At 33.1% G+C, this 15,457-nt stretch overlaps 1 protein-coding gene across 3 annotated transcripts in view; it reads right to left on the bottom strand.

Moving 5' to 3' along the window:
• LOC149781823 (uncharacterized) overlaps positions 1 to 15,457 on the bottom strand; it is a 236,258-nt gene that overhangs the window by 38,121 nt on the left and 182,680 nt on the right. For all 3 annotated transcript variants that reach the window (XM_089935998.1, XM_089935997.1, XM_089935999.1), the window contains one exon: positions 5,456 to 5,620. In XM_089935998.1, the coding sequence (XP_089792124.1) occupies positions 5,456 to 5,620 (165 nt within the window). The remainder of the gene's footprint in view (positions 1 to 5,455; positions 5,621 to 15,457) is intronic.

The following is a 15,457-nucleotide window of genomic DNA, read 5'->3' on the forward strand; positions in this document are numbered from 1 at the left end:
CCATCAGTCTGCTGTCATCCCCAATTTTTGAGGACTAGTCCAATTCTTATAGGGTCCCTACAGTCTTTGCTGTCATCCCTAATTTGTGTGGACTGGCCCAATTCCTATAGGGACCCTTCAGTCACTCCTGAGGAAACTTTAATCAAGGGTTAAACACAGAACTCTGCCTGGCAGTTTTTAGTGCAACCTTGTGTGCATTCATTTATCACATCAATTAATGATGGAATGAATCTGGCATAACTCTTCATTTTATTCTCTTTTATTCCCCTACAAATTTAATGTCAACAATATGTTATGTATTCAAAATAAACCCACTGAGTAAAGTCTGCACTGTTATTGCTGTAACCCATCTGTTGTCAGTCAGCCCAGTTCTCTCTGGGCCCATCCAGCTGTTCCTGAGGAACCTTTACTACTGGCCTGTTCATATCATTCTGTCAGCGAGTTTCACAGCCAGGTGTGAAATTTTTTACAACCCTGTTGTGCCCATTCAGCTCCTGCTAAATTATTGACCAATGCACCTAATTTCATAGTAGCAGCTGCAGCACTTCTAGGTCCAACATGTTTTATTATTAATAAATACTTACCTTTAGCTGGTATTTTGTTATTATACATTAGCTGCTCCATGACTAATATTTCTAAAAAATTATTTCTATTTTTTTTTGAATCCTGTAAAGTTTGGGTTTTTGGTGGGGGTAGGGTTGGATTGATACTTGTGCAAGAGCTGTGACAACAATCTGACTTTAGAATTTTCCTTTTGGCTTACAATTAAAATTATTAAACTATTAGTGACTCTATTACCATCTCTGAGGAATATATAAGTTTAAGTTTAGTATCTAGAGCTATTTACTCCTTTATATAAGTCAAGTCAACTGCAAACAACACAAAATCAGATCTGCAATAACATAATGCACTGGCAGATCAGGGTCTATATTGCTTGTTCTACTGATTATTTCTAACAATCTGCATAGACTCTGACAGGGATAATGTAGTTTGTAGTTGGATCTGACTTACAAGGGAGTATTTATGGTAGAAAAATACACAGCAATTGACAGAGAATAACTGTGCAGGTATATACAGTTTTTACGGAAATTGTTATTATTTTACATGCAAAACATCAACTGTGCTGATGTTAATAATGACTAAATCAGAAGCATTTCTTACAAAAGCAATTTACTGAAAATACAACCCCAAAAAATTCCAAACATCATGGCCATGCAAACATTTTTAAATTTAGCAAGACAATTACAAGAAAATGTTATTCATGTGAAAAAGCAATGTGGGTAAGTTTTGAGTACTGCAGATGAGCAAACAGTCAACATTTTGTTTCTGAATTCCTGAATTACTGAATACTTGAAAATTTAATAATGTTAAGTTTGTTACTGAAAATACTGGGAATATTGTTACAAATTGTGTTTTTTATTCTGTTGATAAAAAAAAAATGTTACTTCATCAATGTCGTAAATAATACGAAGACTGTTGAATTAATGAGAGATATGTAGTGCATGGTTGGGGCAGTTAAACTGTGCAAGGTTTGGTGATAAATTGTAGGGTGTAATAAAATGGGATGGATGGTTATAAGCATATACATCATCAACACTGTATAGCATAAGTAATAAGCATGCATCACTGAAGCATAAAACAAGATATAATTAAAGTGTGGAGCAACCTGACATATCACATTCCTGCAAAATACTCAAAGGAACTTTTATCTAAATTATCAGAATTAAAAAGTAACAAGAGAAATAATGAAAAGGAGCATATTTATGCATAAAATCAATGAAGTATAATGAAACAAAGAATTAAATTTAAGAATGATAAAATGAAATATTGCAAACAAATCAATCATGTCTTATCTCCACCATGTAATTTTTTTAAATGGAAATTATGATAAGAATACAAAAGATATCCGTGTATCAAATGAAAAAGAGAAAACTTTGTTTATGATTAGAATTGTAGCAAGAGCCCTAAAAGAGTCTATGATTGCTCACCTGGGTGACATCTTCCTAACAGACAAATACAATATCTGTTGGCCAAGAAATCTAGATGACTAGGATACTTTCTATAGATGTTCCTTCCAATGCTGTTGATTACGTTTGTTATAAAATGTTTGTTGCAAGGTTTCTCTATTTTTTAAAATATCTTCGCCCATATTTGATGGCACATCAGCGTGACATTTGTCCAATAATGAAAGGTTTATTTATTTGTAATAATTGTAGCCATATCTGACGGCACATTAGCATCATTTGTACAAATTTTGATTTTCATTTATGTCTCTTGAGTGCTTTAAGTCAAATTTAGCTCTAGTACATTAGCAGTTTTTAAGAAGTCAATTAAAGGTTTTTCTATTGTTAGAAATGGTAGCTATATTTGATGGCAGATTTCATCATTTAAAAGCTCTTTGTGCTAGAATGTTAATTAAATATGGTCAAAGTCTGTTCGAGAACAAGTAATTTATCAGTTGTTGTTAGTAACCTGGCCATACTTAATGGCTGATCAGCATCATTTGCACAAATCAGACACATCTTTATGTAAGGATGATTTCTCTCAGATTTTGTCAAATACTGAAATGCAGTTTTGCAGTAGTTGTATAAAAGGTTTTTATACTTGTTGGTAACAGCATTAATATTTAATGGCAGTTCAGCAAAATCTGTATACAAATTTAAAGCCCTTCATTTCAGGTTACCATTTTTTAAATAAAAACCAAATTTGGTTAAATTTTGTTGAGAAGTTTTTGATAAGACATTTTAATGATTTTCTATGGTGGCAATGGCACCCGTATTTGATGGGTTCATGCCAGGATGCTAACTAACCAAATTTGGGCAAATTCTGTTGGGCCATGTTTGGCAAGTCATTTAAAGGTTTTCAGTTTTTTTAAGGTAGCCCTATTAAATGGTAGATCAGTACCATTTGTATAACAAAGAAAGCTTTTATTCCAGGTTGCTTTCTAACCAATTCAGCAAAATCCTGCTGACTGGTTTTTGTGAATATTAACTTGTTTTCGCTTATCGCGGCTTAGTAATGGTGGCCATATTTGAAGCTGGATCAGTATCATTTGTACCTGCTTGAATGCTCTTAGCAAAATTTGACTAAAAATTGGTCAAGTGTTTCTTTTTATATATAGAAGAAGTTTAGCAAATGTTGATGGATAATGCACAATGGATGATCCCCACCAGATGGACTGTACCATAAGCTTGCATCGCCTTATGGTCATGACATAAAAATGTTGTGGAAAGACAATGGCAGCATTTTACATAAGAAGGTATAGACACCCTTGAAATTCTTTCTCCTCTTACCAAATCACTTAAACTGTCAGTGAAGAGCAAACCAGTATAGTATCATATTGTGTGAAAACAATGACAAAGAGTACAAAATGGTTCAGATGACAAATGAGGTTTGGGCCTTTCTGTCCACTCCATCACATCAAAGGGACTTTCAAACAAATTACCAAAAACAATTGCTAAAGCTCCTAATTCAGTATCTCACAAGATGTCCAACATCTCATTCTACTGCAACAGTTAGATGCAAGTAAGAATTAGTGATAATTCTCAGGGCTGTGCCAGCTGACGTTAATTGATCTCATTACCACCATGGTAACCAGATTAGTCTGAGCATGATGGGATGAAAATGTAAACTGACACTCTTTCAACAACTTCCACCTTTTCTATTATTACTCTTCTATCTGTTTTACTTGTACATTCCTTCCTATAGTCTTGGACATGCACCATCTGTTGCTTAATAGTCAAATGTGACTGTGTCAATGTATTTATTGATGGATTGACAATATAAGTGATAAGGGTTTTGTGGAAGCAATTTATCCTGTTAATACTAAAGTGAACTAATGTTTATGTAATTCATACTGCTATATACTGTCAGCACTATGAATTAACAATGTTTAGAAATGTAATGAATGTTGTTACATACTGAGGTTTGCAGCAGTTTTATATTCTGTATCGGACAAAGGAGTCAGTATAACTAATTTTTCAATAATAAGGGGTGGGCTTATTATGAGACAAGTGAGTCAGTATAATAAATTGTCCAACAATAAGGGGTGGGTTTATTATGAGACAAAAGAAACAGTATAATAAATTGTCCAATAATAACAGGTGGGCTTATTATGAGCTAAACGAGTCAGTATAATAAAATGTCCAACAATATGGGGTAGACTCATTGTGAGAAAAGGTAATCAGTATAATAAATTGTCTAACAATAAGGGGTTGGTTCATTATGAGACATGGGATTCAGCACAATAAATTGTCCAACAATACAGGGTGGGCTCATTATGAGAAAAGGTAATCAGTATAATAAATTGTCCAATATTAAAGTTGGGCTTATTATGAGACAAGAGAATCAGCATAATAAATTGTCTCATAATAACAGATGGGTTTATTATAAGCTAGGGAGTCAGCATAATAAATTGTCCAACAATACAGGGTGGGCTCATTATGAGATAAGGGAATCAGTACAATAAATTGCCCAACAATAAGGGGTGGGTTCATTATAAGCTAGGGAGTCAGCATAATAAATTGTCCAACAATACAGGGTTGGCTCATTATGAGATAAGGGAATCAGTACAATAAATTGCCCAACAATAAGGGGTGGGTTCATTATGAGACATGGGATTCAGCACAATAAATTGTCCAACAATACAGGGTGGGCTCATTATGAGATAAGGGAATCAGTATAATAAATTATCCAATAATAACAGGTGGGCGTATTATGAGTCAGCATAATAAATTGCTCAAAATAAGGGGTGGGCATATCATGACTCAGTATTTGCCAACATTTTGCAAAAAGATGTGTGGTGGTTAGTTGGCTTATCACCAGGCATGAGCTTATCAACAGATAAATACAGTACATGTATCTACTATGAAATGTAGATCAACCTTTAAAATAATTCAGAACAAGGAATATGAAGAACATAAGAACATAATATACCATCCATATTACTCAGGCTTCTATTATAATACTGTATGGAATTAATTGGTGCATATCTCACTGATATTTGCCTTTCTTCCAGCATTTACAAGGCAACAGAAAATGATATAATTATAAGAAGAAATCCATATGAACCTGATGTGACTCAACTGATTTATTAGGAAAACAAGATGACAGTCAAGGAAGTAGTGACAATGAATATTTTGAAGCTTTCTCGTAAATGAACTTGATAATCTACCATGAAGTCATGCAATGATGAGCCTTCACAATAAAACCATAAACCTACATACTAAGTTTCATCACATCAGTCTGCTGGACAAAGTCTCAAGTGTGAATCATTCCATTGTGTTTTTCTTTCAAAGATGTATATACCTAGTCCTTGTATGCTTCATCTTTTCATGACATAGTGTTCCTCTTTGTCATTCCTAGATCAGCTAAAAACATTTCTTTTTCAAGAGAAAATATCTATGATGTAAGTCAAGAGAAAGTTGCAATGTGGTTATCATACATTAAGACTTACTGAGTAAGAAGCTCCCGTTTTTCTGAAAGAAGATCTTTGTAATTTTTGTCCATTCGTTCCTTCCAATCCAACTCTTTCCTCAGTGTGGCTCTTGTCAGTCGTAAATCTTCATCCATTCGATTTATCTGGTCGGTAATTCTGGCCTTGTCTTTATGATAGTAATCCCTGGTCAAATAGAGATTGAAACATGTCTGATTTTTTTCTAAGAAGTTTATATTTTTACAGCATTACTTTTACTCACTAATTTGAATCTGAAACCATAAAAACTGGGAAATTAATATTTTAAAATACCATCACAACATTTAAAAACTGTATGACATTTGTCTGAATTTCATCAAAAATGGCAAGAACTGAACACAATATGACTGTAATTCAACATCCAATTCACCAAACTTTTTCTGAGCTGGATTTCCAAGAAATTTTATATACACTTGCTTACAAATCAATTCCAACTGCAAACAACATAGACCCTGATCTGCCATCACATAATGTCCTAGTAAATCTGGGTATCTGCTGGTTTTTCAACTGATTACTCCTAACAAACTGCATTGAACCGAATCTACTGGCACATTATATGACAGCAGATCTGGGTCTGTGCAGTTTGCAGTTGGACATGGTATTGACAAAAAGCTTGAACTTTTCCAAAACATTACTTCTTCAACTGAGCCGCACAGTATATATTTTATAGACCCACATACAGGTAGAATCAGCTTTCTTTCTTTCTATCATAATTAGGTTCCAGCTTTATTTCTCAGTAAGTCACACTCTTTGTCTACTGTAATGAAAATTAGAGCTTTTGAAGCATCAATGCAATAAAATTTGCTTCTCTTTTATGCTTGTATTAGTTGTCAAACTGTATTTTTTTTCTTCAAAATGCAGCATTTCTTCTAAAATACGCCCAGAGATAAGCCTAAATGCGGGGGGGGGGGGGGGGGGGGAGGAGGAGGAGGAGGGAGGAAATAAAATAGGTCTTTATTCCTAATCAGGGAAAAGCATATTTGTGAAAGTTCAGAAAAGTTGTATGATGGCTTACTGTCAAGTACTCACTTATAAGTAGTCATACTGTGAAACAATGCAGATCTGGCTGTGTGTTGTCTGTTCTACTGATTACTCTTAACAAACTGCACAGGTCAGATCTGCCAGTGCATTATGCAATGGCAGATCTGGGTCTATGAAGTTTGCAGTTGGGCTCGTCTTGTAAGTACATAAGATATGGACTTGTCATTTGATAAATGCAGTACAAATCATGTTTTTTTTCTGCAAAGAAATGCTTTCTTAATTCTGTGAGATATAGCAATAGCAAACAGATATTTACTCAGGTCTTCTGGCGTACACATCCAAGCACCAAAAAAAATTGTGGGCACTTTCCTCACCTGAATTTATAAATCAGTTAATTCACTTACCTATTTGAGAGGAAAACAAAAGACCATCAATGTCTGCTTAATTAACCATAATACACACCTGTTGAAACAAGCTGATTGCCACATACCTGCCCACCCCCACCCCATTCATCTTAAGCCAGTTTATTTTAGAGTCTGAATGCAGACAGCAGTTCCAAATCAATCACAAGGCCCTTGTCACTGTAATGATAGATTAACTGTACAGACCATCCTTTAGAGCTAAGAGAATAATGTGCAATATTTTCTTCAGGTAACTATGTTAAATATTGCAAGAAACGATACACAGCACGATGGCACTTTGCAGACTCAACCAATAGCTGGATTTCACTGTACTTATTTTATACAATATTTTATGGCTTAATGTCAAAAACAAATATAAACATTACACTGATATCACTTAAGATATGCAAATGTATCCAGACACAAAATAATGTATGCAAACATTGTCTTTTAATGAAAGACATATTCATTAAATATATACATAATATTACACAAGACTTGAATGATGTGTCATAATTAATAGTTTCAAACTAGGCATAAAAGAAATGATACAATGAATTTTAATAAAACATTACCATTCATAATAAACAATGATATAGGTATTGAGTATTAACAATACAGCTATGCATATACACAGCAGTATAGTTATTCTACATGAATTAATACTTCAGTCGTATTGTATTCAGAATGAGATGTGTCCAACATGGCTAGAATGCATTCATGATATTCATGCATAATGTTTATGTGTTTGTTTGGGATTTGGTCAATTACTTCTTGTTTAGTTGTAAATATAAAAATCACTGAAATCATCAAACCGTGACAAATTCCTCAGATCTTGCTTTCATTGGAAATGGAAATGTCAAAATTTGACAAGCTCTTTTAATTTATTGGTACTGATAATATGTTATGTATATTTAATTTACTTGTTAGTTAGATTCTTTTTATTTCAGTACATGCTATTGGAATGTAACATTGTATGTTGGACTTGACTTTGTCCAAAATTGAGTTCATTTCTGTTTGATCCAAATTGCTTTTTTTAAATTTTATTCTGTGTAAACAACTATACATATCAAAATTATTATCTCTGTGTATGGGCTTAATGTCATGATCATTATTAACAGAAGAAGTAAATATGTTTATTTGGGTCTAGGTTTTTTAATTTCTTGAGTGTAATCCAGTTTATGGGTTTTATTTTGCAAACATTAGGATCATTCAAGAAGATTATTTTCCATTAGGTAATGTTTTGTTTTTTATAGAAAATGATAATTGTGACCTGAAGTCAAGTAGAGAATTATATAATATTGTAGTTGACATGATAATTTCATTCATACTTTAAGTCTTAGCACAATCAATTTGTATTATATGTTGTGACCAGTAAGTGTGGCTGAATTTTATTTTAAATTATTGAATTCAAGTAATTATGTTCTCTAGGAATACAAAAGTGCTCTGATAAAATTCTTGGATAGAGACATTCAGTGGAATTTATAGTGAATTAAAACCTGTAATTATATTACTGTGATTAAACAAAATACTGTTCATACATCACACTCTATAAGCTATAACAGACACATCACTGCCATCAGTTTTGGATCTCTTCGGGACTTGTACCGAGTTTTATTCAGGACTTTAAATTACTAGGACTTGTGTCTGTCATGCTTGACTAGAGCAATCATAACACTGCTGTTTACAGTTATGAATGGTTCACTGATCTTGTGAACGCAATATGCCTTTTCACTGTATATAACATTTTGTGGAACAAATTGATGTGTGATAAACTAATGCGTCTCCTCCATCTGGATCTAGTAACAAGTATTTTTTAAGAGTAGACTTTTTATAATTGCTTTTCATGCATGAATGATCTGAAGATCCACAAGTAGCACTTCCATTAGGTTCAAGAATATACTCTGAAAATAGACAAGATCTCTAATTTTTGCCAACACATTTTGATCCTTAATAATTCTTGAGATGCTGAAAATATTGAAAAACAACTACTGATATTATTACATCATTCTAAAGGTCTACATATAGAAAATAAAAGAAAATAACAAATCTTTCAGCCATTAACAACGCTTATAATGATAATGCCTGCTGATGATGCCATATTTTATTGCACTGAAATAATATGGATATGTGATGAGTGCAAATTATCAACTATTAACAACACTTATAATGACTATTGCCTGCTGATGATGCCATATTTTATTGATTGAAATAATATGGACATGTGATAAGTGTATGTTATCAACTAATAACAACACTTATAATGACTATTGCCTGCTGATGATGCCATGATATTTTATTGCATTAATATGGACATGTGATGAGTGTAAATTATGCAGATTCAAAAACATGCAATGTTTCACACTTGTGAAACGATGCATTTTATGAATTGCATAATTTCACATATGTAAAAGCATGCATGTTAATCCACTGCATCTCAAATGAATACTGGAAGACATGGGAGTACAACCTTTTTAATAGCTTATGAATAGGATGAAAGGTTCAAACACATTCTGTCTGTCCAAAAATATATCATTTACAACTAGACCAAGATAAACATTTGACTTATATTAAAAGTTATGTAAAGACTAATAAAATGATCAGTTGAGAAAAGAAGAAAAAATAAAGAATTTGAAGATCATTTCAGAAAAGAACAGATACACTTTGAAGGCATTTCCAGCCACACAGCATGAAAAGGGAGGTAATTAACATGTATTTTAGGTTGTCTCCCTTGTCATTTTTTTCTTTTACATACACAAGGATTAATCTTCATGCTGATAATAGTAACAAGGCTAAGCAAACATTCTAAATGGACAGATAAAATCTGATAATTCATTTTAAAATAAAAAGAAAATTTGAAATGTATATATTGGCCAGTGCCGCTATAGTGCTATTTTACTTTATAGGTGAGAGGTTACAAATATGTTGAAATAGGAAACTGAAACGCTATTAGTTCCAATAAAAATGAACAATTTAGTGTCACCCAGCCTAAAGAACTAATTACATGTACTAGCATAATAAATAGCCCTTTTGAGTTGAATGTATTTTAAAAAGGAAGCTGAGGTACAATGAACACACAACTGGTGTTTCAAACAAGTAAACAAGGCATCTGAAGAAACAAAAAATATTTGCACAATTAAAGGTTTCAATTAGTCCAAATTAGAAATGATGCTGACAGCTCACATTTTGGAAGTCTTAAATTTTCAAACAAACCAATACTAGTAACGTTAAAGACTGTTCAAACAAAATGATGTCAAAGAAGAAGCAAACTTTTTCAATTTTAAAAATAATTTCTTACTGTAATTATATAAAGGTACTGAGAGGAGAAAGGGTGAGAATCAGTTTGTGTGAAAGATAGGCATGGTCATGTGTAAAAAAATCTCATGAAAGCACTGTTTTTTGCAACATTCACACATAACAAGTTTTGAGAGAGTCACGGAAAAGCACCATATGTACTTGCTTATAATTTGAGTTCAATTGCAAACAATATAGACCTTGACCTGTCATCACATGATGCGCCAGCAGATCAGGGTCTGTGTTGCTTGTTCTGCTATTATTCCTTACAAACCATACAAATCCTAATTTGGATGGTGCATCACACAAGAAGAGATCAAGGTCTGTGCAGTTTGCAGTTGGACTAGACTTATAAGTGAGCATAAACAGTAGATCTTCATTATAAGTACATGTATGTGTGCTTGTATGTGCATGTGTTTGGTTAAGTTCACAATACATTTAAAGCATTTTTCAAAGTGATACTTGAAACAGTCATAAGACACAAAAAGTGATTAAAACAGTCTAATGACACGTCAGCTATTTCTGTCAAGACTTTTGGTCCGAAATGTTTCATGCATGCACACATCAAAATATCACATAACATACCCTGGCCTGGGGGTTATTGGACGTGGTATTAGAGAATCAGTCCTGTAATATGCAATTTACATATTAACTAATATCAATTAATATTCATTAAATATCAGCTATGGCATGGGTTGGCTACAATTTAACTGGTAATTAATAAGCATGTAAGTTATAATATGGCTACAGACATATGCTCTATAATATTTGATCTAATTAACTCACTGAATGCATTTACTTAGCTGAGGAGTGTACTAATTATATACTTCACAAAAATGATTACTCTCCATTACTACTAAAACCTTATAAACAATTTAAGAAAGTCAAAAATATTTCACGGCTACACTTTTTGTGCATACCTATGAAGTTAATCATCTGTCTCTGTCTTCAAAAACAAATGCAAATCTATTCTCTTGAAACTGCAAAAAATACAGTTAAAACAAAAAAAAAAAAACCATCTCAACCTTTCACAATCTATACCATCTCAAACACTTTTATTCTTGTATAGACCTACTGGAATTTTCTTGTACAAAATTGTAACAAGATACATATAACAGGGTTCATACAGAATTTTGAATGATAAATTCAAAGACTTTTCGCAAACTGTCAAAGACCACAAACATAGATTTCCGAGACCTATTTCGCTAACATTTTGTACAAAAGTTATGTGAAAACAATGAGTGCAAAATACTACAATATTGTTTAGTGAGGAAATGAAACTGAACTGGTCATCAAAAGATAGACGCCAGGAAAACTTTACTAAATCCAAATCTAACAACCTTGGACAATTTTATTTGTGATTATGGAAAGAAATTAAAATGTTTGGATTTATTTCAATTTTCAAAGACTTTTAAAGACCTCAGGGTAATCTGCTACCTCATTTTTCCCAAACTGTCAAAGACCTTCAAAGATCGTAGGAACCCTTTATAATGAGACAGAATAAAATGCAGCATAAAACATTGTATTTGTAATTGATACAAATGTTGTATTTGTAAATGATACAAATAACTGTATTTGTAATTGACATGAACATTGTCTTCAATGCCCATTATCAATAATACACTTATATTACGATACAACAAGTTCAGAGCACGGATTCTGAAAATGCACTTCCAACATAAGCCTAATGTTCATAAAAAAATGGACAAGTGAGAAAAGAAAATGAGGATTGTTATTTTTTATGATGTTTCCATTAGATCATATTGGAAAGATAGTCATTCACCCATCACGAGAAAACCGATTCTTTTCAGAGGTACAACTACTACCTCTATACCATCTGTATTGTGGTGATATGGAAGGAAAATCGGAGATATTTTAAATGATTTGTGATAACGTTTTGAGTATACAAATTTTTTACTGATACAATTTTAATCAACAATAATTCAACAATAGAAACCAAATGAGAAGAGAAATTCTGTTCCATACAGATGGGAAAAGATGCTCAGTTTTATTCAAATAATCAAGTTTTTATTGTATATAAGTTACACTACTACCAAAACCCAGCTGTAATAGATCCATATAGATACTACAGTGCAGGAAGTTTACAAAAAAGTGTTATGCAATGGAAAGAAAATCTAGATTAATATTTTGCTTTTACTCTGGAATGCCTGACAATTTAATATGCCCCTCTCTATACATTTGTACTCCTGAAAAGAAGATTCACCTGAATAATTTTAAATGTAATTAAAATTAAAAATTCATACAAGTTAACCTTCTTGAATACCACTGGTCTACAATATATACTATAATTAACTTATGATATACCCATGAGTGATGATAAGCCCATCTACCACCTGTACACAATTATGTTTAATACTATAAAGCCTGTATTGAAAAACCACTGCCATGAGAACACTTGTCATGTGAGACCACCTATCTTAAGAGACCTGCATTTTTGGCAGAAGGAGGGGTCCTTCAAAACAGGCTATACAGTATTTACCTAAGAAAGATTTTAATAATGATGAACTCAATGCTAATTTTTCAATACATGCACAAGGCAGGCATAATGGCCTTATCATGGGAAAAATGTATACAACATGCCCAATGGTTCTATCATGGGAAATATATACATGGCAAGTCTGTTGGGCCTATCATGGGAAAAATATACATGGCAAGTTTGTTGGGCCTATCACAGGAAATATGTATACAGCAGGCCCAATGGTTCTATCATAGGAAAAATGTATACAGCAGGCCCAATGGTTCTATCATGGAAAAAATGTAAATAACAGGCCCAATGGTTCTATCATGGGAAATATATACATGGCATGTCTGTTGGGCCTACCATGGGAAAAATGTATACAGCATGCCCAATGGTTCTATCATAGGGAAAAATATACATGGCAAGTCATTGGGCCTATCATGGGAAAAATGTATACAGCAGGCCCAATGGTTCTATCATAGGGAAAAATATACATGGCAAGTCATTGGGCCTATCATGGGAAAAATGTATACAGCAGGCCCAATGGTTCTATCATAGGTAAAGTTAAACATGGCAAGTCTGTTGGGCCTATCATTGGAAACATGTATACAGCAGGCCCAATGGTTCTATCATGGTAAAATGTATACAGCAGGCCCAATGGTTCTATCATAGGGAAAAATATACATGACAAGTCTGTTGGGCCTATCATGGGAAAAATGTATACAGCAGGCCCTCTGGGCTTATCATGGAAAAATACACATGGCACGTCTATTGGACCTACCATAGGGAAAATTGCACAAGGCCGACCTGCTTGACTTATCATTGCAGATATGTACAATGCAGTCTGGCTAGGCTCAAAATGGGAAAAATGCACAATGGCAGATATGGGTCTGTGCAGTCTGCAGTTGAACTTGACTCATAAGCAAGTATATATGGCAAGCAATTGACAAAGAAGAAAAAGCTAATGATGATGATGATAGCAATTCTCAAACACAGTGTTGGGAATCATCAAAAATGTAACAATCAATCATTATTTTCTTCTAACTAAATGCTAATCAATTAATATTCAATTAATTTTTATAAAGGACTCATTAAAAAAAATGAAGAATTTTCATGAGTTTTAAATGAATAGCCTCCAGTCTTGAATAGAATGGAACTGGAGTTTGACCAAATTTTCCATGTAAACTGCAATCAATTAGCTGATCAATTTACTGACCAATAACTTAATTAATCGATGCAGCTTTTGTAAAACAAGACAAGAAAGAAACGTTATTGAGTGACTTTGACTCCACACTAAAAGAAATTGACAAACTGAACCATTCTAACTTAAAATATTGACATTTCTTTGTTTTCGTGAAGATAGTCTACTTCGCTGCCTGCAAAAGCCAGCATTTAATATCAAAACACCTTATTATGCCAGCATTTAATATCAAAACACCTTATTATGCCAGCATTAGAATATCACAAACACCTTATTATCATGAATTTGAGTCTCAAAAAAGTTTCATTTTTGTCATGATTGTCTGACCCAAAATTTCTGTTTTTAGCTTTACCTGTAAGAAACCTGATTTAGGTGGACTAACTTTTTCAAATAGAGTGGCATGAAACTTGAAGAATTAGAAATGTGTTTCAATACTGAAAATGATACAAAATGCTTAAAATTGCTGGGGCGTTACCTGCAAACAAAATATACCACGGTACTGGGGAGTAACCTGTATAAAAATAATATATAGCTAATCTTTCAGTGTCAAACAAACTTGAATTTGCAGGCTTGACTTGTATTTGCAGTGCATGACTTGAGTTTTGCAGGGCATGACTTGAATATTGCACAGCATGATTTGTATTTGCAGGGCATGGCTTGAGCTTTGCAGACATGACTTGAATATTGCAGGGCATGACTTGAATATTGCACGGCATGACTTGAATATTGGAGGGCATGACTTGAATATTGCAGGGCATGATTTGTATTTGCAGAGCATGACTTGAATATTGCAGGGCATGACTTGAATATTGCAGGACATGATTTGTATTTGCATGGCATGACTTGAATATTGCAGGGCATGACTTGAATACTGCAGGGCATGACAAAAGCTAACTGAAAGAGAAGCCAACTTATCTAAGAATTTCAAAGAGCATGAAAGTGGACTATATTTAATCACCACAACTATAAACCAACACAACAAAAATATACTACTGAACTCAAACTAGGAAGAAAATTAACATACTTTCTGATCATGCAACCCTTGCATTCATCATCAGTGCTGTAACAGGGATAATTGGATTAATAATTTTGATTCAATAAATTAATTAAATGTCTTTAATTGGCATATGTTTAAATAGGGCTAGAATGTGGGGCAAAATCATTATGTTTACAAGGGCTACAAGGAAAGGGCAATTGCAGGTTAGAGCTAAATAAATATAGTAAGCAATCAGTTCCATATCAAATTTTCTTCTGGCCATGAAAACAACCTGCTGTAACAAAAATGTATTTTCTCTACACAGCTTTGAAAAATTAGCAATTATATAAAAACTTGTCTAAAAATATATATTTTCTATTATGAATTCTGCACTGCAGCAAAACTTGGCCCTTGCATGATCCTGACCTTCGACCAAGATTATCATAATAAATCATGATTAAAACATATTTTACAAACTTAAATTTCATGTAGCAAATCCAAAGAAAAAATTGTGTACTTAAGTATTTTCTCTTGCAATTTATGGAACTTATTGAAATGAAAAGAATACTTCTCTTACACAACAGCTTCAATCAGGATATGAGTGAAAATATAATTAACGGCCTGCCAGACAATATTTTTATGCCAGTCAATT

Source organism: Sinohyriopsis cumingii, chromosome 15 (genome assembly GCF_028554795.1).
Source record: "Sinohyriopsis cumingii isolate HCF-2022 chromosome 15, ASM2855479v2, whole genome shotgun sequence".
In the NCBI taxonomy this organism is placed as follows: domain Eukaryota; kingdom Metazoa; phylum Mollusca; class Bivalvia; order Unionida; family Unionidae; genus Sinohyriopsis; species Sinohyriopsis cumingii.